This window comes from Volvox carteri, assembly GCF_000143455.1.
Source record: "Volvox carteri f. nagariensis unplaced genomic scaffold VOLCAscaffold_72, whole genome shotgun sequence".
Lineage (NCBI taxonomy): Eukaryota > Viridiplantae > Chlorophyta > Chlorophyceae > Chlamydomonadales > Volvocaceae > Volvox > Volvox carteri.
In genome coordinates, this window is record NW_003307615.1 from 660,447 (window position 1) to 681,915 (window position 21,469).

Consider the following 21,469-nt stretch of genomic DNA (forward strand, 5'->3'; position numbering starts at 1 on the left):
CCTCCCTGCCGCCTCAGCCACTTTTTCCCCTCTCCCGGTCACACTACGTGTCTCCCTCCCTCCCTACCACCCGCCTCCCCGGCCCTTCCCAGCCGGGGTTCAGCCTGGGCGCACCGATGCCCCACTCAGCACACCACCGCACCTCCCTTACGGCCCAAAAGCACCCGAGGGCCCCAACCCCATCCATGTAGCATGTACGCGCCTGAGATACGGATGTGTCCACCGAATCTCCCTTACCTCACATAATTCTTTTCCCCCCTCCACACAATCCCAATACCCACCAAATGGCGTTTAGCAAACCCCCCAACCCAAACCCTAATAACTAAATATCCAGAAACGCTCGCGGCGGCCCCGTTCGCCCTATTTACGGGGAGTCGCACCCTTTGTGGTCTGATTTCCTTGCTGCTTATTCCCAGACAACATGTTTAAATTTTCCGTCCCAACGTAACCAGGGCGATGCATAAAAAGCCCCTTGTAGTTGTGGAGGCGTGCAGCTTTCCTTCCTTTTTAAGCCCTACTGTCCAGTCTGCGGACGGGTCGTTGCGTGTCGCCCCCACCTGCTCCAGTAGCTGTTTGTGCACCGCTGCCGATGCCGCCAGCACGGCTGCGGAGGGCTGTCCCAGCAGCAGCTCCCGGGCGGTGCGGGCGAACGCACCCAGCAGGGTCAGACTGGTCAGGGCAGCGTCCCGGTCGTTGCGGTAGTCGGGAAGAGCCTTCAGTAGGGGAGTAAAGGAAAGCAACGGAGAGGGAGCAGGCGTAGCAGGGCGAACGAGCGAGATGGGGGATGCTTGAGAGCGCTGAAGAGGGTTTTGGTTGTTAGGCCATGGCACCCCAACCTCCGCCCCCATATTACCCATTTCCTGCTGACATGCTTTTCCACGTGCTGTGCGAGGGGTACAGCCATCCCTGTTACCACGTATCCCTCTTCCCACGTCGCTGCGTACACTCCTCCTTCCCACACGTCCCTCCTCCTTGCTCCGCACTCCTCCACCTCCCCAGTTATCACCCGGTTATCACCCCCCTGCGACCCTAAAACCCTCCTCACAAGGTCCTTGAGTATAGACAGCAGCGGCCCCGCGCCGCTGTACACCCCGCCCGCCAGCAGCTCCCCCAGCAGCCGCAGAGCCGCCCTACGCCGCTTCGCGCCGTCACGGTCCGCAGCCGATCCAGAACCACCTCCGCCATCGGGCCCGCCGCCTCCGCCACCGGGCTTAGGAAACGCCTGCACCGTAGCCCCGTAGCGGCAAAGCCACATTAGCCTCAAATGCCCAATCCATATCATCGGGGTGAGCTAGATCGGGTGGATCCTGAGGTTCCATGCCTGTAGATGTTACCCCGGTGTGAAGCGGGGCAAGGTGGTGCCTGGATTCGTGCCTGGCCACTCAGGCCGCCTCAAAAGCCCCTACCCGCACGGTCCTGGTGCGGCAGTGCCATGCACTCAACGTGGAGAGGGTGCCCCTCGTCGGTTATAGTGTTCCTGGAGGGCTTTAAAGCAATGGAACCCAGGGTGCGTCTCTTCCCATCCCCCATGCATAGGGCCTCATGACGGTCCGCATGCATGGCCTAGCAGGAGTCAGACCAGAGCCCACCCTCCAGCCCGTTCCCTGTCCACAGCCGCTGGAAGCTGCATACAGGTCTAGTGAAAGCGCAAGGCCCGGCCAGCCAAAGCCTCATTTTCACCTTGGACAGCGCCGCAGCGATTTGGCTGCCGAAGTCCGCGTAGCGCTGGTGGAGCAAGCTGCACACGGCGACCGCAGCGGGCACATCGGCGTTCCGTAGCGACGCCTCTGCTATAGCTGTAACAGCCTCGCTCACGTACTGTGAGAGGCAGGTGAGAGGAGACGGGGCCCGGGCAGGAGAGCATATGGTTAGAGTTGGCAGGGGTTAGGGGGGATGGGGAAAGGTCAGCCCTTCACCAGCTAGAAACCTCAGACCTTGCTCTGATTTGTCTTCCGAATATCATCCAAAATAGTCTGCTTGTTGTCCTCGTTCAGCTGGCGAAGCTTCTTCGTCAGGGTCGAGTTACGCTTGATGCTGCTGTCCAGCTGCTTAAGGTCATCCTCACCTGGTTGGCACAGATAAATTTAAATTTCGTCGGAAAGCATGCACGTAAGTGTACGCAGCTCCTTACTGGGTCGTATGACGGTGAGATTGCCCTCACGCAGCAACCGTTGCGACTCGAGCGACTTCCGCGCTGCAGCTAGCTGGGCCGTTACCTCCTGCAAGTGGATAAACTTATCTGCTTCCGCACATGCTGTGGTTGCTTGCCTTTGTCACGCACCTTGAGCGCCTTGACGTCCATAGCATTTAGTTTCACGTTAGGCCGCCATATAATGCATAAGCGCTGGGCCTAATAATTCTAAAGGCTGAATAGAGCTGATAGATGGTAGGCTACATAGAGCTGAACTCCAACGAACCATTGCTTAGCGCTTACCCCCAACCCTATACGTTGGACGGCACGTATATGGCATTACGAAGATAGGCTGGAGGATAGTGGGCTCTACCGTCTCGACCCAAGGCAAAGCGGCGTGCGCAAACGAGGCAGGTGCGGAAGTTAGAATATTACTAACCAGCACCGGAAGGCAACCAACCACAGCGAACAACAAGGGTTTCAATAACCAATCACAAACCCGTTCATTCATTTGAATGCGTAAGGGTTGCTTCTTAGGAACGACTCTAACGTCAAGACTCCGACCCAACGCATCCGGTTTTCCCTCTGCGTCATTTCCGCCAACCCATCCTACAGGTGTAGCTACACCTCATACAAAATTGTCCAATCATCTTTGCAACGACACTCCGACCCAATCCCTTATGACACACGGGACCTCTCCTTATCAGATCCGACACACCACATAGAGGATATATACAAAGCCGTGGTCGGCAAAAATCTCATGCATGGGAGCCATGCTCCTTGACGCAGCCCATCAAGGCGATAAGACCAATAAAATTGTCCTGCGCATGCGTAGTATCATGAATAAACGTCCTTCCTCAACAGACGCTCGTGCGTTCAGTAACTGTACAGTTCACACAAAGCCAAAGGAGGACGGATAAGCCCAAGGCACACCACCTATTACGTGGCTCCCGAAGCGTGCCTGCTTTCCAGTTTCTGGAGGAACTGAAGCTGCTTCAAGTAGCGATCTCGCGCCTGCATGTAAGTTGTGCAGCGTATGTAAGGCAGGGCAAGCACGCGCGACAATTCCACGATGGCACCTAAGCTCTCTTTGGAGTGAAGAGACTTAACGAAGATTGTGGCCAGCAAGATTTAGTGCCAAATCTTGTACGTACATGCGCACAGCAGCAGTCCTGACGCGCCATGCATGCACATCCAAATTCAGGCTGCCTCACCTTGGTGAGAGCATGGTAGCGCTCGTCGTCGAGTTCCGCACAACCAGACGACAGCAAACGCTCGCCCTGCACAATGCGAGAAAGAGGTTCACCATGTCCCCACTTGCAGATTTGGGAGGCAGCTCAATAAATCACCCGTCATACTAGTGTCATTATCCAGAACAAAACAAAGGCATCGAGACTCCAGCGCACCTTCAGGCGTTGTATGTACCATTCCTTGACCGGGTGCAGGTCAAAGGGATGGCCCTTCGTGTAGATGAAGAAGAAGTACCCGAGCATCGTGTAAAACAAAGAGATGATGTAACCGATGGGCTCCATTACGTCCCACGAAAGCTCGTAGTATGTCAGACGCAAAAAGGCGGCGAGCTGCAGACAGATGAAAAAGCAGCCCACATACAGCAGGCGCCAGGCCTTCTTTTCAGCGATCCGGCTGATCTCATCGTACGGCTGCAGCTTTGCGTCGATATCGTCCAGCCTAGCTTTCAGCTCCTCCACCTTCAAGAAGTCCTGTGATTCGCCGGTCAAGAGCCCAGGGGATTAGGTTGGGTGAAACACATGAATACATATCAGTACTGCAAAGGTGGTGCGGTGGTCCATGCTAGCCGCGCACCGGCAGGCAGTGCTGGACAAGCTCACTGGGCCTGAGGTACGCTTGCTTGTTATGGAGCAGCATTACTCCCGCACGCTGCATTGCCATTACGAGCTCCTCGGCTTCCTTCGCATCCCGTGCTGCTCCCCTGCAGCCAGTACGTGCACAGTTACTTGAGCCATGGGAGAGTAATCTTTACGTTAGCAAAGCGAACCCGTGCCATGCGGAACTCCTTGGGATTGGGTGCTTTCTAGGCAGCCACCGTTGCCTTCCTACCTGTCAAGAATCAACTGAAAAAGCTTTTCACTGGTTATGCTATCATGTAATTCGGACACGTGCTTCAGGTCCTGTTGTAATGTGACGACGTGCGCAACCTACGTGTAGAAGAGCATGAGCGGTCGATGAATGAACGGCTCCAATCAGTAGCTGGCAGAGAAGAAAAAGTGCTGGTGCAGACCTTTCGAAGCTTCTCCCTAAACGTGTCGTCAATCGAATCCCCCTCCTCGGGCTCGGACACAAAGGACTTAAACCACGGCTTCTTAGCATTTAACAAGTGCGGGACCCTGTAGCCAGACCCCACAAGCAGGGCCGTTCCCTGAATTTCACAGAGTTGGGTAGCTGCAATCTGGGATGATGCCCTTAGGCCAAGCGACAGCAGGCGTGCCGACTTCGCCATGGATGTAAAAGTCAACACCTACTAAGGCCAACGGTCACAGGTTGGGCTAAGAGAGCCATAGCTCATTGGCCGTTTGAGCAGCAAGCGCTAGCTTGCCCAACAACAGCTGGGAGGGCGAGTTGGAATTTGGTTCGCGTGAAGCCGTACAGCTTTTATTTCTCAAACGTACAAAGAAACAACCGCAGCACTGTATGTTCATAAGCTTAATATCGACCTATTAAGGACAAGCAGTATGGACCGTGGGGAAACAAGGATGAACGACGACGTCGATGGCAAGTCCCAAGAGAACCCCCACAAGGTCTTTGTGGGTGGCATCTCCTACCGCATGGATGAAGGAGGTCTCCGAGAACGTAAGTTTGGTATCTGCGGATGTTGCCAAAAGTCCTGCGCTGCAAACGCTGACTGGGCTCTTCTCCTATTCATGGCAGTGTTTGAGAAGTATAGCCCGGATACGGTCGTCATTCAGCTTGACAAAATGACGCAGAAGCCTCGTGGCTTTGGCTTCGTAACGTTCAAGGACCGCGAGAGCATGCTGGATGCTATCCGCGACCTCCACAACAAAGACGTGGATGGCAGGCCTATTTCCGTCAAAGAAGCCATTCCACAAGATCAGATCAAACCAGGGACTCCAGCCTCAGCGTTGGGCCGCAGTGGGGGCAGGGACGGCGGCGGCCGATATGATCGGGGATACGACCGCAGGTATGATAGCCGCAGCGGATACGACCGCTATGGTGGCGGTAGTGGCTACGAACGTGGCGGTTATGACCGCTACGGCAGCGGCGGCAACTACGGGGACCCCCGGCAGTATGAGTATAGCCGTGGAGGCTACAATGACCGCGGAGGATATGGGGGTTACAGTGGGTAAGTGGTGTTTGCGCTCACATCGTCAGATCAAACTTCTGCTTTACAAGCTGTCAAATGAACGTTGGAAAGTTGGCTATATCAACGTGCATTGAATGTCGTGTCGCAGAGTCCCATTCTACGTACAACCCATGTAACATGCTGAGATCAAGAGTCGCGAGAGCACGAATGACCTCGTCGCCGCCCCTTTCTAACAATTGTTGACGCTAATTTGGCGCCCCGTTACAGGAGTCTAGAGCAATCACAAGTCACGAAATGGCATGCTTACGATGAACCCCTCCACATTTTGTTTCCCCCACGTGTTAGGGCTGGCTACGAGCGGGATCCGTATTATCGCGATCCGTATGCACGGGACCCTTACAGTTCAACCCCGCAGTATAGCGGTTATGAGCACCGCTATGACAGCCGCTACCAGGGAACCTACGACAGCCGCTACCCCGGTGACTACCCACCCGGTGATGACCGGTACCGTGGCGGAGCGGGTGGTCCTGACCGTAGTCGTTATCCGACCGGGCCGGCACGTACGACACCGTACGGCAGGCCAGATGACCGCCGCGAAGTGCGCAGGTGACGTTAATCGCCGCTTGTGAGCATTGTGGGCAACCTGGTACGGTGGCCGCAATTCCTTGCCCTGCAACAGACACGGGCCAAGTGCCAACAGAGCAATGCAGCATGGGAGTCGTAATAGCACTATTCAGTTGCAGCAGCGGTCTGCAGCTGCCAGTGGAAGTGCAGCCATCAGGTGCTCTGCACCCACAGGGTCGCCAAGTTTCTGCGTTGGATTTCAGCTGGCAGTAGCCTTGCAAGGACTGTTGAAAGGCAGGCAGGCTGTCGCGTAAGCAAAGTATCCCAGAATGCTGGACGGAAGGCGCACGGGTTCAGTGTCGGTTGCAGCTTTGGCCAGAGCATTAAGCTCAGCTTCTGCGCTAAAGTGGCAGGTGCAGATAAACGGTTTAGCAGTGGTGCAGAGGTCAGTTGCATGTGGCAGCGCCCTAAAGCCGTAGTTGGAACATGCGGGCTCAGTTGGTTGCAGTTCGGAAGCAGGCTTTTGCAGCCAGTACCTGTGCTTGCAGCTGATGTGAAGTCAGCACGCTAGGTTGTCTGACAGTAGTGGACCGGGGAGGGTCGAACTGCAGCCCTGCGTCCATACATGCAGCTTGCAGCTGTTCCAGGTGAGTGGGCGTTGCAGACGGAACGGTGTGTTGCGTTACCCGTGGTTACTATCATCTACGCATTCGCTTGACTGCCGTGCCGTGTGTTGCTTTTACCCGTGGTTACTATCATCCCGACAAGGCCATGGGGCCGGCCTTCCGTGAATCTGAGGTATCAAGCATATGTGAGTCCCTTCAAATGTACCAGGCCGGCAATAAGCTTTTTCTGTAAATTGTTAAGCTCTGCAAAGCGCATGCTTCCGTGGCTGGCACCTATCTTGCACCTAGGCCCTCCCTCAGCCTTAGACGGGACCCGGTAAAGTGTGTAACGCATCGACGATGATGAAGCCAGACCCTTTGACTGAACACCGACCTGACAGCACCTTCGTCCGTCGTCATCCGTAACCCAGTGCTCGTGCGGAAAGGGTACAGCAAACTGCCACAGCTCCAGTGCATGATTGCTTTTTGAGGCACCTATCTGTTGGCTGACGTGTACTCCACCACCAGAGATGTTCCACAACTAAACTTCAGACCAGCTTTTTGTCTTTGGGCTAAACCTTTCCGCTGTAAAATATTTGTAATCCACTGTCAAATTCCTGTTGTGTAAGGGCCATCCATTATACCTTCTCGCTTGTCCCATTATATGCATATCACATATGTCTTAATATAAGAGTCCAATCCTGCGAAAGCCGGCTGCTCTCTGTTGATTTTTTGAGGGGGGAACCTCTACTGGACGTCGGGTCAGAACTACCTACAGAAAACACATGTGCGATAGAAACTGCACGCTCCTCCCAAGCCACATACCCCAAGAACACAGCAGGCGCTTCCAGCACGGTAAAAGCGTGTTATATATTGTTATACATTCAATAGAGTATTAGCCGGTCATCGCAAGGAAGCCTTCTCGAGTGCCAAGGACTTGGCAGCTATTAAAGCTAGCTCCGGAGACAGTAAGAGCACAATTACGAATACATGCACAGAAATTAATAACGATGCATCGACATATGGCGAAGCTGTGGTGATTTGTACTGTCCGGTCGTGCGTCATGGGCCCAATCAGTTGTAGGGACATCCTTGTTTGTCCGCTTGTGAGACCACATTCCTAGTTATATCCGTGATAATATGTATTTAACCTAAGACAATTCGTATTGAACCCCTGTCACAGTGAACTGGGGTTGACCGCAACACAATCACTGTAGGCTTGCGATTGGGCGCCTGGCGGCACATGCGCAATGGCGCAACCACACGCAGAAGATGAGACACCCATGCTAGGTCGAAGCGTGACATATGCTCGCAATCCGCCCACGGCAGAGCCTAAGTATGACGCGGGACGGTCATTCCTCTCCAAGGTGTTGGGCTCGAAGACCGCTCCCACAGGGCGTGTGTCCGAGTCGCTTGATTATGAGCCTATACAGAACAAACTCTTTTACGACAGGATGAAGTCTCGCAAGGAAGGAAAGAAGAAGCTCTATGGGTAAGGGGGTGGCGGAATTGAGTTGCACGAGGGTTGCAATATATCTGCCTGTCCTAACCTAATCCCCCTGCGCAGATATACGGGCCATACGCTTGCGAAGATGCTTGTTACAGCGCTGACAGGTATCGTCACGGGTTGCTTCGCGGTCGCCCTCACTAAGGCCTGCGGAGCCATCACCGAATGGAAGCTTGACATCCTGCGGGACTCCTACGAAAAGGAGGCACCAGCGCGGACCCTTGTTTCATTCCTGTGGTTCTGGCTTATCGGCAGCTGCCTCGTAACCCTGGCGACGGCTCTGGTGGGTCTGCGCTGTCAAAGTTGCCCCTTGGGCGGAAAGCCCCTGTTAATCATTCTGTGTTCCTCGCGCGGCGATTGTAGGTACAATATTGGGCACCTGCATCCGCTGGAGCAGGGGTGACGCTTGTGATGGCTTACCTGAATGGCAACCACGTGCCTAACCTCCTACGTTTCAACACCCTCATAAGCAAGTTCGTGGGCACAGTCTGCGCTGTGAGCGCCGGCCTCCCCATGGGACCCGAGGGCCCTATGGTACACATTGGCGCATGCGTAGCTTCCGTCATCACTTACATGGAATGCAGTAAGTTCCAATCCTGAACATATGCTTGTGGGTTAGGCGAGGAAGGCCCCATCGTAACCCGGCGTTTTTCCGCAGAGTGCTTGGATGGCGGCGCATTAAGCATTTTCACGAATTGTTTTGGAAGGAAACGGGAATTTAACATTAAGGAGAAGCTAAAGATTCTCGATGAAATCGTTAGCGATTCCGACCACCGGGAGTTTGTGTCGGCGGGTGTATCGGCGGGTATTTCAGCGGCTTTCGGCGCGCCCATCGGTGGTGTGCTGTTTTCCATGGAGGAGGCGTGCAGCTTTTGGTCGCGAAAGACGGCCTGGCGCTGCTTCATTGCTGCGACGTTATCCACGTTCACCATTCAACTGTTGAACAGAAGGTGAGTGCTGCAATAGCCGAAAATCGGTTTTGTTTATGGATGAGGTGTGTCAACTTCGGCCAAGGACGCGCCAGATTGCAACCATTTCAGGTTTTGCACGTTGCCACATGCATGCATACGTGAGAGCTCCACACCAACTAAATTGGTGCCCTAAACCTACACGCGATTCCCGTGTCACAGCGCGCAGCACGGCATGATTGCCTTTACGGGGTTGAGGCAGATGGACAACAAGGACTGGCTGATGCAGCTGCCCTTCCTTGTAATCAACTCGGGCATGGCGGGCCTGTTGGGTGCTGCGTTCAACAGTCTGCGAATGTGGCTCTGGAAGGTACGAAATCTATCATTACCAAAAGCACTTCCATGTCAAGCATGCAGACACGGAGGGGTCAACTTGACAAATTTCTTCCTGGGCACACGACATGTTAGATGCCGTTGTGGCGGCCCGCTGCGCTGTTCTCGCCATTCATGCCGTTTTCTTGCCTGCAAAACGATTTTTCTTTGACCAGGTCCGCGCAGTAAAGACGCGCCACCTGCTGCGCATCCTGGAGGTTATTGGCCTTGTGTTCCTGGTGTCTCTGGTTGGGCACTTCTTCGGCCGGACAGCCGGCTCGTGCAAGCCATCCCCGGAGAAGTGGGAGGAGGAGGGCTATGGCATCCGGTGGGTTCCGGCAGTAACTGGTACTGACCCATATGGTTGCGCAAGGGACAAAGGTTCCCACTGAAGTTATGCCTTCAGGGTTGTATGTTGGAACCACTATGCTTGTCGTCGAGCAAACACGACTGTTTCATGGTCATCAGTAGGCCCATGCATGGGGCTTGGGTTGCGCAGCTGCCCCACTTGTTTAGAGTGAGGATCCCTAATCCCATTGTTTCTAGCTGAAGTACATGGAGTACAAAGCAGGAAACGATTGCTTGTTTACAAGTTAAATGTGCGTGACCGTGTGGCCGACAGGTTCAACTGCAAAGAGGGCGAGTACAACGACCTCGCGACCCTGTTCCTTTCTTCTCAGCACCACACAATCATCAAGATCTTCTCAGTAGGACACGACGACACGCTGCAGGACGGCGACGTGGGTGATTACATTCCGCCGTTCAGCATTGGGGCCCTGGCGTTGTTCACAACCGTCTATTTGGGTCTCATGTCCATCGGTGCTGGCCTGGCCATACCCGGTGGTCTGTTCATGCCCTCCATCCTGGTGCGTTAAATGCATATTTCTCGCGGCTATTACATATACAATAATGGACAATCCAGAGCCGACAGTCAAGGCTATTGTTCCAAGCGGGGTTTCCAGGGGCCCTTCGCGGCCTCCACATTGCCTCTATCGGGTCGTTGTGCCAATGGGCGTTACCAGGTGGTAGTACTTATCCAGCCTGGTGCATCACCAAGCAAATACTCGCATTCATGCAGTCCAATCTTCCAACGATTATCTTGCATGGCTGAGATTTCACAAGGACTACGTTTTTTCCTTTTCCCTTTATGCATGAGCGCGTCGTAAGCATTGAATTGTTGGTCTGTTGGCACATTTCCACATCTGACTCTTTGGCGGTCTTGGCTTGCAGCTGGGTGCTTCCTGGGGCTGCTTCTGGGGCCTAATCCTGCGCCTGTGGCTGCCAAAATGGAACATCATGCCCGGTCTATATGCCATCATGTCAGGTAAGCGACGTACTCATGAATTTGCGAATGCCGCTGATGGAAACAGATGGCTAATGTTTGTCATCTGGGTCGGTTAATAACCCCAATTTTCGGTCACATTCCTTTTCCCTCGTGCTCCGCTTTCCAGCAACGGGAGTGCTTGCTGGCGTGTTCCGCTCTGCCATCTCACTGGTGGTACTGGTGGTGGAGGGTACTCGCGGTATTGACTACCTCTTTGGTGTGATTTTGTCCGTGGTGATTGCCAACTGGGTCGCGCACCACATCCACCATGACGGCGTTTACGAGTCGGAGCTGGAGCGGATCGGTAATGTTTATATGCTGCGTGACGAGCCGCCGCACCGCCTTTTCACGCTCACCGCCGAGGCTATTATGGCGACCGGCGTTTGCGGGTTCAGGTACGGAGCTAGTTAACCGGGGTGTTAAGACGTGTGCGCACGCTGACGTGTCCTTTGTCTTCTGGAGGTTACTGCTATCATGCCCTGCCGTTGTTGAAACGAGGGATGAGCGGGCTGATCAGTTGGTCCCGGTCATGGATGCACTCTTAACCTGCATCAGGAGGAAGAAGCGCTAGTCATGAGTGGCCAGCGCTATCATTTGTGCAAAGCTTTAGTACCGCGGTAATCGAAGCCCATGTTGACGTTGCCCTTTGGCCTGATGCAGGACCATCGAGCCTGTGTCGCGTATCCTTCAAATGTTGCGCACGACCACCCACAACGGCTTTCCGGTCTTCGCGGAGGAGGATCCCGATGAGGAGGCTAGTGGCACGGTTTCGGAAGTGCCGAGCTCCAAGGCTTTGGTGTCATATGGCCTCAGCAGCAGCACGCAGGGTGAGCGAATGGATGGGCTAAAAGTACGGCTGATTTTAATGAAACCTAGAAATCGCTTTTAATGAAGTCGCCGTCCTTTGCTGCATGGGGTTCCTGAGTTGATTATGTTCACCTGTTCATTCGCGTTCGTGGCCCCTAGCCCATGCGGAATTTGGTTACCCCAAACCCATTGCATGTGTGTAATGCATTGCGGCAATGGACTTCACGTCTGCCTCTCTTCAGTTGCGGTCTTGTAAGATAAGGACACTGTATGCAATCGGGCTGAAGCGACGATTCCTTAAAGTATAAGAGCAGTGTCACAGTGTTGCCTGCATGTATGCTGCAGACATTAGCGGTACCGCCGCTGCCAAGGTGGACCCCCTCAGCGGTCGCCTAGTGGGTCTCATCTTGCGCTCTCAGCTCCTGGTCCTGCTGCAGCGGCGGCACTTTTGCGATGTCACAGGCCGCCCAATCGGCCGCGACTACAGCGAGCAACAGGAGCTTGAAATGGAGGTGGGTGTTCCTCCGAAAAAAAGAGAATCACTGGCTTCGTTTAACATGGTGGCCTCGGTAGAGGAAGAATTTTGTGACAGAACTAGAAGTGTTCCTTTTGTCGTTTTGGTTCGGGCGGTCTGATGGCCAGCGTCTCATGCGAATTTAGTACATATTCCGGCTTATGTGTAATAGGGGCATGGGCCTGCTCCGGGATGGCACTAGCTATATCTCCTCATCGTGGTGGTCCTACTCCTACCTAAACAACCGACGGCTATGGTGGAAGTTTCCGACTTGCCGCATTGCTGAAAAACTGTTTGTCGGCAGACGGAGATGCGTACGTTCTTCCGACGCTACTTCACTCACGCGCGCTACGTCAGCGCTACTGGACAGCCCCTGGACGAGCTTAAGTTGGATGGTGTGCACGCCGGCTCCACAACGCTTGACCTCAGCAACCTTTATATCGACTTGCGGCCGTATATGAATAGGTGGGTGCGGCAAATTGTAACTATCTTGGGGTACATAACACCGAAAGGTATTGGGGCCCAATGTTTTCGGGGTCTACGCAAGGTGTTGAGTTCAATAGCACGAGCAGGTCCTCCATCCATATTCTTCACCTATATCTTCTTTCTTACGTCGTGCTATCGCAGGTCCCCACTGACAATCCGCAAAGACTGCTCCGCAGCCCGCGCGCACCAGGTGTTCATCAACCTTGGCCTGCGCCACCTGCTGGTGGTGGACGTGCACAACCACGTGGTGGGTTCACAGCAGCAGCTGTTTGTCGCCCCGCCCCGCGCCGCCTAAGCCTAATGTGCCTTCCAAGCCTAAGTCCGGCCTGTGGCAGGATCGAGGTTGTAAGCTAGCGGCCTCCCGCTGCCGCATTGGGGTTTGGGTCCTTGCCCAAATCTCATCAATCGCGCTCCTGCGCTTTAAAACCTTGGTGTCCTCTCATCCTAAGGATCTGCTGATGTTGTGGCGCGCTGTTCGCAGGTCGGCATTATCACGCGCAAGGACCTGGACCATGCTGCCGGCCACGGCTGGTGGCGCATGAGCCACATGGCCGAGCCGCCGCACAACAAGCTGCTGCGCCACCTGCGCGGCATTCCGTCTGTTGGATTCCTAGCGCGCCTCATTGGCGGCTCCAGCAGCAGTGCCGCGGTCAACTCCAACGAGGGCGGGGCGGCCGGGGGCACGCAGGCGAACGGCGCCGCCAACGGCCACCCAGGGTACGTCGAAGTTATAAACCTTGATGCCACGAAGCCTTGGTACGAGCAACTGCGACACTAGGAATTGAGGCAGTCAGTTCATATCGCTGCAGTTGTAGCCAATAACGCCATTTGACTAAAGACAAAGGTGTTTTACTGCTGTCCAAAGGTCATTCTTGATGAACGTGAGGAGTCTGACCTCGTTGTCTGTCTATGCCTTGTAGGGACGCGGAGCAAGGGTTGGCCCATGGCCATGGCCACCGATAGAAGCGTGCCACGTTACCAGCGCACCTAAGCCATGTCTGTTCGTCAGCTGTGGCCCTGGCGGAGAGCGAACATCAAAAGGGCGCGTGCATGCGCGGAATGAACCTAATGTTTATGCTTGTGGCGTTGTTGTTTTATATCCACGCAAGATGTGGCCACAAGAAGCATTGCGATTGATATGGGGAGGGCTGTGGCAGCCGCACGAGCAGCCGTCGTTCCGATGGTTGGAGGAAGTGCTAAGCGCGAGCATCAACGGGACTTTGGCTATGCTGACTGCTCCAGGTGTCTGGCTTGGATGCGTATATTTCAGCGTGCGCCCCCAGGTGCGGACGCATAAAGGTGATACAATTCTTATGCGGCCTCCCTGATAAAGGGTGTGATGCCCCAACCGTGTGCGATAGCGGCACTGAAGGGCTATGCGGCTTGGTTTACTTAGGGTCTCTCAGGAACATCGCCAGTATAGTGTTAACGCGTGGATCATAAGAATGGGTGTCGAGACGAGCAGCCGGTGCCCATCGTCATTCTCATCGTCATTCGTAGGATAGAATGCATGTGTGCGAGTGCATCTGTGATGTCGTGGAGAGGAGCGATGTTCGGGTTGCCATACTGGAGCGGTTGGTGTGGGAATGTGGGTGAGCGATATGGAGGTTGCTTTTCTGCAACGATCCTAAAGCAGTATACGGGCATTGCGGTATGGCGTGCTCGGGCACACCTTGGGCGTTTTCAGAGCGTTGTGTATGTTTTCGTGATAGCTCAAGGGAGAGAGTGCGTGGGTACCTTGTTCTGTGGTTTAAACGCTGGAACTGTTTGGTCAATTGCGGCCTGCCCCTTCGGCCACATGCCTTGGTTGGGAGAGGCGCGTGTATGAATGGCGGTTGGGCTTAGTTTCAAGCACTGTATTGACTTGGATTTTCGAAAGAGAGGTCATGGGTAACAGCTACAACTGCCCAGCGCTTTGCCTGGGTGCCACTGAGCGTTTCCTTGGGTGTTTGGGATGTAAGTAACGTGGAATCGTCACGGTGTGTGTGGTGGTGCGGCGAGCACTGGGATGGGAAAAAGGTGGCTCGTCCGCACGCTATTGCATGGGACTACGAGCTAAGTACTTTAGCAGCTCCCCCTGTGTGCAGTCGGGATGTTGGTGAGGTAGCGAAAACTGTTCGTATATTGGTGTTCGTGTTTAACAAAGTGGGGCGAGCATCACTAGTTCCTGAATGGCTTTATGTTGAAGCGAAGCCAAGGAACGCATGGGGAGCGGGGAGGTCTGCTTTTCGCGCGCTAACGTGCGGTCCGGGTACAAGTGCAACCAGATTTTGTCTATTACTACGACATGTCTTTGAATGCTATCTTGTTTTTGTTTTGTGAGCAGTACGACGCTAACTTTGCAGTATGTTGCATATGCTCCCATCCTTACGCATCGGATGGACGTTGTGCGTACGGGGAAGAGTCTTACGGGTGCACTGGGATCGACGAATATGGAGCGTTCATACAATTCTTTCAGTCAAGCAGGCTGACTATACTCGGGTCTGTAACGGGACGGTTTCTTCACTTTGTCAACGCCACAGCTGGAAATTATCTTAGTTCGGTCACAAAATACACGCCAACATAAATACGGCAGCTGCGATTACCTCCTATAGACGAAGGTTATCACGGTGGACTGCAGCTATTGTACCCTAGGATTCGGCATCACTGCGGTGCTGCAATGGTCCATCCAAATGAATGTCAAAAATGCAAGGTCACATATAAATAGGTCTACCTTCTCGCGCAACCCTCCGCAACCGGCACCACACCGCCCTTCATCCCTTATAGAAACCTCGCCAAATCCTGCCAGGCCGGCTTCTTTTGCCCCTTCCTGCCTTCCGCTCCCCCTTCCCCGCCGGCCCGCACCCGCGGGCCCGCAGATGCCGGGCGCCTGCCCAAGCCCCAAGACCCCCTCCCTGCCGTTGTCGAGGTTGAAGGCTCCGCAAACCGCTTCATCACATACATACACGGCCTCGGTCCGTCCAGCCCATGGTTCGCGCGATACTCCACATCCTGCAGCTCCCGCTCCGCCTCCAATTCCCGCTCCCGTAGCTCCTTGTACTTCGCCTCCAAAGAAAACAGCACCTCCACCTCGCCCCCAAGCGCCCCCTCGCCCGGTTCAGGAATCCCCGTCACGCTGCCCGCCTGGGACCGGCGGACCTGCGGCGACCCGCCAGAGGCACTCGCCGGCCGCAGCGGCGACCGCCGTCGACGCTGATGCAGCGGCACCGCCTCCTCCTGCTGCTGCTGCTGCTGCCGTAGTTGCCGCCGTTGGGGGCTTGGGGAGGACGTCGAGTTGCCCGGAGGCGTGGAGGCGGAAGGCGAGGTGGTGGACGTCTTCTGCGCCAGTGCTGCGCCAGCTCTCCGGCGCAGGTCATTTCGCACCACCGCCATGGCCGCGTTGCTGACCCAGCAGTCCTCGGAGGGGCGGGTGCCCCCCCGGGCCCAGTGACCCGTGGTGGCGAACTTGCACAGCGCCTGGGGTTGGAAAGACGTGCGCACGGAACATAACCCACACAATTGGAAAAGCGGACGAAAAATATTCCATGATAAGAATTTAAGTGCATATTTGTACTTGAATTTTTCGACCCAACGAACGCAAAATCCAATCCGCTTCTCCTGGAGGGAAGCAGGCTAGATGGCCATGGCCAGAATAGAACCAGGCCGGAAGGGACACGTCAGGAGTCCTGTCCTGACGTTTATGTCTAGGGGGGGAGATTCAGAACTGAGTTAAACAGAACAAGGGAAAGGAAAGAGAGTGAAATGGCGAAGTAGGCCCGCGGGTGAAATTAAGGAGTGAAGGGGGCCCACTCAAATTCGAGCGAATCTAACCGGTCAACGCGCGACTCTTAACTAGCTGCACTCACCACGGGGTGCTTCCAAGTCGGCTCTGGGCCAGACTGAAGCTTCTTAATGCTCGGCGTAAGAGAAACACATACCCTGCCCCCAGCCCCCCCCAACTCATCGCAGCTCACAAATCCAAGGGGGCTTCTCCCTCTCGCACCTAGCCCCCCTTTCCCCCTGTACAGCCACGCTCGCGCTTCCCTCCCCCCCCCCACAGCTGCAACCCACACAACTCCATCGTCCATTCCTAGCTCGTAACCCCCCCTTGCCGTACCTTACTCCACAGCCCCACCCCCCGGCCAGGCTGTACCCCGCCCGTGTGAAACGCGTCCCAACCCAAATCGCCGCCAAGTGCACCCCTCCCCTGCAGGCGTCACCTACCACCCCACAGACCTTGTGTGACTGGTAGTCCAGCTTAGCACACGCCTCGGAGCAGTACCAGGCGGACTTGCACGCCCGACACCGCATGAGCCGTACACCGTCAGCGGCGTAGAAGCAGCGGGCACTGCACCCGCCGCAGAGCGCGACCCCCAGCGACTTGGGCACACTGGCCTGAAACGGGGGTTCGGGTCGTCGTGTAAGGAACACCGCATACTGCCGCCCGGCAGCAGGGGGAGTAACAAACACAGGTGCATACACGTTTGCCGTACTCGACACGTTTGCCGGGCATCTACTGACCCGGGCAGGTGGCTTAGGTGCACATGGGGCGCGTGTGTGGGTGGATGTGGAAGGGGAATGAAGGGGGAGGCAAAAGCAGAAGCAGAAGCTCATGGTGAGGGACGAAGGCTTGTAAGCTGGGTACTCTCCTCCTCGTAAACTTCCCCAGGCGTTCTGCCACAGCGCCCTGCTTACCCCACCTCCCCCTACACGCCTCGGGGCACCGCGGGCAGGTCGGGTGGAGGGAGGGGGAGCAAACCCGGGGGAGCAAACTCCGCTGGAGGTCCCCTCAGGTGCCGGTCGGGTGGATGGAACGACGTATTGAACCAAACCCACACATCCGCCGTGCCCTCAAGCATCGGAACAGTAGCACCCAGGTTTGATCTCCTAAACCCCGAACTCCACCCGTCCTCCCCAAAACTTGGGCGCGAGGTGGCGCCATGCTGGCTTGTCGTACAGGTAAAGCTGTGCGTACGGTACGGCAATGACCCCCCTCCACCAGTCCCCAAGTGTGTACGGGCTCACCTGCTCAAGATCCAGCACACGCGCACCACCACCGCCGCCGCCGCCGCCGCCGCCGCCACCGGGGATGACCGATAGGGACGCCGCCCCAGGCGCGGAGACCGCGTCGTACAACGCCGTACGTTGCGCCCAACGGTCATTGCAGTCGAAGCCCCGTCCCAGCTTGTGTTTTTCAAGCAACGAGTGTCCGTGGTGACGGTAGGTATCGCGAAGCTTGGCAGCCACGTAGCCGTTGGCGACGTCGAGCTCACGCTGGGCCTTAGGTTGTCGTACGATCTGCACAATTAGCACGTCGTACACACCACAGGCAGGTATGCTATCGCGTGGCCGGACAGCTCAATGGGCCTCTTTACAAACCAATGACACGCCGCTAATGTAAACTGAATTTTCACGGACAGCAACCGCCCCCCTTCCCACCCCCCACCCCCCGCCCCCATGCGACATTCCCCTGCTCGCCCCCCCCCCGCAGCCCCACCTGGTGTGCGGGCTCTGTGGGGGGCCAGGGGAAGGGCGCCACGTAACCCAACGTCTCCGGCATACCGCTCTGGGGCTTACCTAGCCGGGGTGTGTGTGTGGGGGGGGGAGTGTTTTTGGGGGAAGGGGAGGTCACACAGGGAAGAGGGATGTGGGCGGCAACCCAGGGCAACTGGACAGGCCGACAGGCCCAGCCATACACACACGTGCACGTAGCTCCCTCCCCCCTGGACCCAAGGGTGAGTGGCTTGGCCGCATTGGCTGCACACGCCAGGTATCTCATCACAGGTGTCTGTTTCTCAACTAGACGTCTGATTAAGTCAACAGACATACATCACGGACATACATCATGAACGAACATACATACATACGCATATACATACGCAGCTGCTAAGTCCCGTTTGCGTACACTTGCAGGCGCACACCGCGAGCCCCCCTCCTCCAGAGGCCTCAGCAATACGTCTTTCGTGTATTGAACCGTTCGTCGGCACACAAGCACACAGACAGCCATACACACACAACCCCTCCCCCTTCCCCTGGGGGGAGAGAGTAGTGCTAAATCGGCGGTCTTGTTCGTTGGGGCTGAGGAGCAGTAGCCCCTGGCCAGCGTCGTCAGCCCCGGCAAGATATGGAACAATACACACACATATACACACGCAGCCATATACACACACACACACACCCATACCCAGAGGTACACGCACCCTCTCCCTCCCGCTTTCTCCGCTGGCCCCCCTTCACGGACTCGTAGCCGCGGGGCGCGTGGAAGTTGGCAGGGGGCTCGCGCCGGATGTCAGCCAGCTTGCGAGCCAGTACGGCATTGTCAGCGGCTATACGGGCCCAGCGCTCTGAATCAACTCTGCGTGCCGGTGTGGGCCCGAGTGGGGTTTGGGGTTTGGGGTTTGCCGTGTGAGGCGCGGATGCATGCGGATGAGGCGGTTCGGTGCTCTCGTAAAAGGAGCGAGGCAGCATGTGAAGCAAAGTAGGTGTGAATGTGTGTGCGGGGGGGATAGGGGTTGATGGTGGCGGGTGTGTATGTGCGTGTTTCGTGTGTATGTGCGGTTGTGGCGTAGTGTGAAGCGCAGGCGGTTTGCAGCTCAGGAGGGGCCCGAAATGGTCTCTTTCTCACACATAAAACATATATACATACATGCATAGGTATCAAGTTGAACATTAGACGATGAAGCCAGGCGGCGGCCCGATCGAAGGGGGGAAGGCGACGGGGGCTAAAAGATGTTGGGTTCAATGAAATTTTCTTAGGCCATAATACAGATAGCAGTGGCGAGAGCAGCAGTGTCTTCGGACCCAAGCAATGCTCAGCACAGAAAGGAAAGACGTCCCCAGACGGAAAAGCCAGTGGCAACGGGCTTTGTTTGGTATAGTAAAGGAGTTGCCCCAGGCTTTGTCATAAACACAGAGCGAGTCTGTCACCTAGCAAGCATGTGGAGTATGAAGTGTGAAGTGAATGTCATCGCTTGGCATGTACATGTACCTGTTTCGATGGTAGGGCGCATCCTGCCTTGCATAATCAACGAAAGCATTGCCGCCAATACCATGAGGTTGTTCAGCCATTTCTCACTACAGTAGTACACTGGTGTGCTTAAGCATGACTCCATGCGATTATATTTGCAGCCACACAGGCTTTATCGGTAGCGGCATACCATTGCTTGTGGAAGCATATTTACATGTGTGTTGAAGAATGCCTTTATGTGCCAAATAAAGTTGCTCGTGTTCAGCAGCTGCTTCCAACAACTAACTTACGTATTTGCAGACACTCCTTCATGGAGTAAATTATAATTGCTGCACAAAACGGCCGCGCAATTCGTTAGTTTACGTTTACGTAATGGTCTGGTCGATGGACGACGTGGCAATGCGTATGACTTCGGCGCTAGCCATAGTTGTACACAACAGTGCCTCAGTCTCCAAAGTCCACACCGCTCCTCTTCCCCAGCTGAACATCACAACACATAAGCTGGTTATACCACCCACAGTTAAAAGTCTGAACGAGCTTTGGCAGAACAGGTACCGACCCGGGGTTCCTGAACTCAGCGACATGCCCCACCGAGGGCGCGCAGGAGCCGACAAAGCTAAGCTTTGGCGATTCCATGAAAAATAATGTTATTGATTCGGTTCCGTCGTGAATCTGTTGTTGTACACGGACCGGGATGTCGCTCAAGGACCACTCCCGCCTCGTCGCGTTCTCTTTCTGCACTCCCAGGTGGACTCGGGAGCACTCGGAGGTCCATGGGCGTCATGGACCAGCAGCAAAAGCTGCGTGGTGTTTATTCTGCAAAGGATAAATGGAGGGCGGAGCTCCGGTACAATGCCAAGTGCTATCGTGGAAATGTTTTCCCCACTGCAAAGGAGGCCGCATTGCAGTACGATCTGTACGTTCCAGGGATTGTCGGAGTTGGGGGGGGGGACTGGGGGTTTGTGGTATTGGGAGGGGATGGAACTGAGGGAATTTGTTGGGGAAACGTTGGTTTTGGGGGTGGAGCTGATTCGGGGGGTTTTGGAAGGGAAGCTGATTTGGGGAGAACCTGTTTTAAGGGGGGGAAAAGGTTTGGGGTTCAGGATTGCTTAGGTAGGTGTAAATTGGTTTGGGTGGGGGAGAAATTTGGAGGGGGTGGGAATTGGTTTGGAGGGGGGTGGGAATTGGTTTGGAGGGGGGTGGGAATTGGTTTGGAGGGGTGGGTGGGAATTGGTTTGGAGGGGGGTGGGAATTGGTTCGGAGGGGTGGGTGGGAGTTGGTTTTGGAAGGGAAGCTGATTTGGGGAGAACCTGTTTTAAGGGGGGGAAAAGGTTTGGGGTTCAGGATTGCTTAGGTAGGTGTAAATTGGTTTGAGGGGTGGGGGAGAAATTTGGAGGGGGTGGGAATTGGTTTGGAGGGGGGTGGGAATTGGTTTGGAGGGGGGTGGGAATTGGTTTGGAGGGGTGGGTGGGAATTGGTTTGGAGGGGGGTGGGAATTGGTTCGGAGGGGTGGGTGGGAATTGGTTTGGTGGGGGGTGGGAATTGGTTTGGAGGGGGGTGGGAATCGGTTTGGAGGGGGGTGGGAATTGGTTTGGAGGGGTGGGTGGGAATTGGTTAGGAGGGGTGGATGGGAATTGGTTTTGAGGGGTGGGTGGGAATTGGTTTGGAGGGGGTGGGAATTGGTTTGGAGGGGGGTGGGAATTGGTTTGGAGGGGTGGGTGGGAATTGGTTTGGAGGGGTGGATGGGAATTGGTTTGGAGGGGGGTGGGAATTGGTTTGGAGGGGTGGGTGGGAATTGGTTTGGTGGGGGGTGGGAATTGGTTTGGAGGGGGGTGGGAATCGGTTTGGAGGGGGGTGGGAATTGGTTTGGAGGGGTGGGTGGGAATTGGTTTGGAGGGGTGGGTGGGAATTGCTTTGGAGGGGTGGGTGGGAATTGGTTTGGAGGAGTGGGTGGGAATTGGTTTGGAGGGGGGTGGGAATTGGTTTGGAGGGGTGGGTGGGAATA

At 55.5% G+C, this 21,469-nt stretch overlaps 3 protein-coding genes across 3 annotated transcripts; 1 reads left to right on the forward strand and 2 right to left on the reverse strand.

The window, feature by feature from the left end:
* Window positions 1-2,540: 2,540 nt before the first annotated feature.
* Window positions 2,541-4,701, reverse strand: VOLCADRAFT_107657 (uncharacterized protein). The gene is made up of 6 exons (XM_002957350.1): window positions 4,392-4,701; window positions 4,211-4,308; window positions 3,956-4,082; window positions 3,538-3,852; window positions 3,346-3,411; window positions 2,541-3,145 (listed from the first exon to the last, which is right to left on the reverse strand). Exons 1-6 carry the CDS (start codon window positions 4,608-4,610, stop codon window positions 3,071-3,073), a joined length of 900 nt encoding a protein of 299 aa, XP_002957396.1. The 5' UTR covers window positions 4,611-4,701; the 3' UTR covers window positions 2,541-3,070.
* Window positions 4,702-4,830: 129 nt separating this feature from the next.
* VOLCADRAFT_107658 (uncharacterized protein) lies at window positions 4,831-14,063 on the forward strand. Its single transcript, XM_002957309.1, has 19 exons — window positions 4,831-4,960; window positions 5,039-5,471; window positions 5,778-5,936; window positions 6,628-6,643; window positions 7,968-8,092; window positions 8,168-8,390; window positions 8,471-8,690; window positions 8,766-9,057; window positions 9,238-9,385; window positions 9,564-9,715; window positions 10,010-10,253; window positions 10,618-10,711; window positions 10,839-11,106; window positions 11,372-11,538; window positions 11,864-12,030; window positions 12,337-12,497; window positions 12,660-12,765; window positions 13,000-13,235; window positions 13,439-14,063. The coding sequence occupies exons 1-19, from the start codon at window positions 4,843-4,845 to the stop codon at window positions 13,479-13,481; spliced, it is 3,372 nt and encodes a 1,123-aa protein (XP_002957355.1). The 5' UTR covers window positions 4,831-4,842; the 3' UTR covers window positions 13,482-14,063.
* Window positions 14,064-15,278: 1,215 nt separating this feature from the next.
* On the reverse strand, window positions 15,279-19,565 carry VOLCADRAFT_98481 (uncharacterized protein; the record flags this gene model as incomplete). Its single annotated transcript, XM_002957351.1, has 8 exons — window positions 15,279-15,974; window positions 16,615-16,704; window positions 16,734-17,010; window positions 17,198-17,211; window positions 17,523-17,795; window positions 17,995-18,074; window positions 18,698-18,852; window positions 19,486-19,565. The coding sequence occupies 8 exons, from the start codon at window positions 19,563-19,565 to the stop codon at window positions 15,279-15,281; spliced, it is 1,665 nt and encodes a 554-aa protein (XP_002957397.1).
* Between the last annotated feature and the right edge of the window lie 1,904 nt (window positions 19,566-21,469).

What these genes read in the sequence shown, in the direction of transcription:
- VOLCADRAFT_107658 (XM_002957309.1), top strand. Translation starts at nt 4,843, where the DNA reads ATGGACCGTGGGGAAACAAGGATGAACGACGACGTCGATGGCAAGTCC. An exon ending in TGTTCATGCCCTCCATCCTG is followed by an intron (nt 10,254 to 10,617) that starts GTGCGTTAAATG and finishes CTTGGCTTGCAG; the next exon opens with CTGGGTGCTTCCTGGGGCTG. An exon ending in GCCGCCAACGGCCACCCAGG is followed by an intron (nt 13,236 to 13,438) that starts GTACGTCGAAGT and finishes TATGCCTTGTAG; the next exon opens with GGACGCGGAGCAAGGGTTGG.
- VOLCADRAFT_107657 (XM_002957350.1), bottom strand. Translation starts at nt 4,610, where the DNA reads ATGGCGAAGTCGGCACGCCTGCTGTCGCTTGGCCTAAGGGCATCATCC. An exon ending in TTGTCCAGCACTGCCTGCCG is followed by an intron (nt 3,853 to 3,955) that starts GTGCGCGGCTAG and finishes GGCGAATCACAG; the next exon opens with GACTTCTTGAAGGTGGAGGA. An exon ending in GGTACATACAACGCCTGAAG is followed by an intron (nt 3,412 to 3,537) that starts GTGCGCTGGAGT and finishes CGCATTGTGCAG; the next exon opens with GGCGAGCGTTTGCTGTCGTC.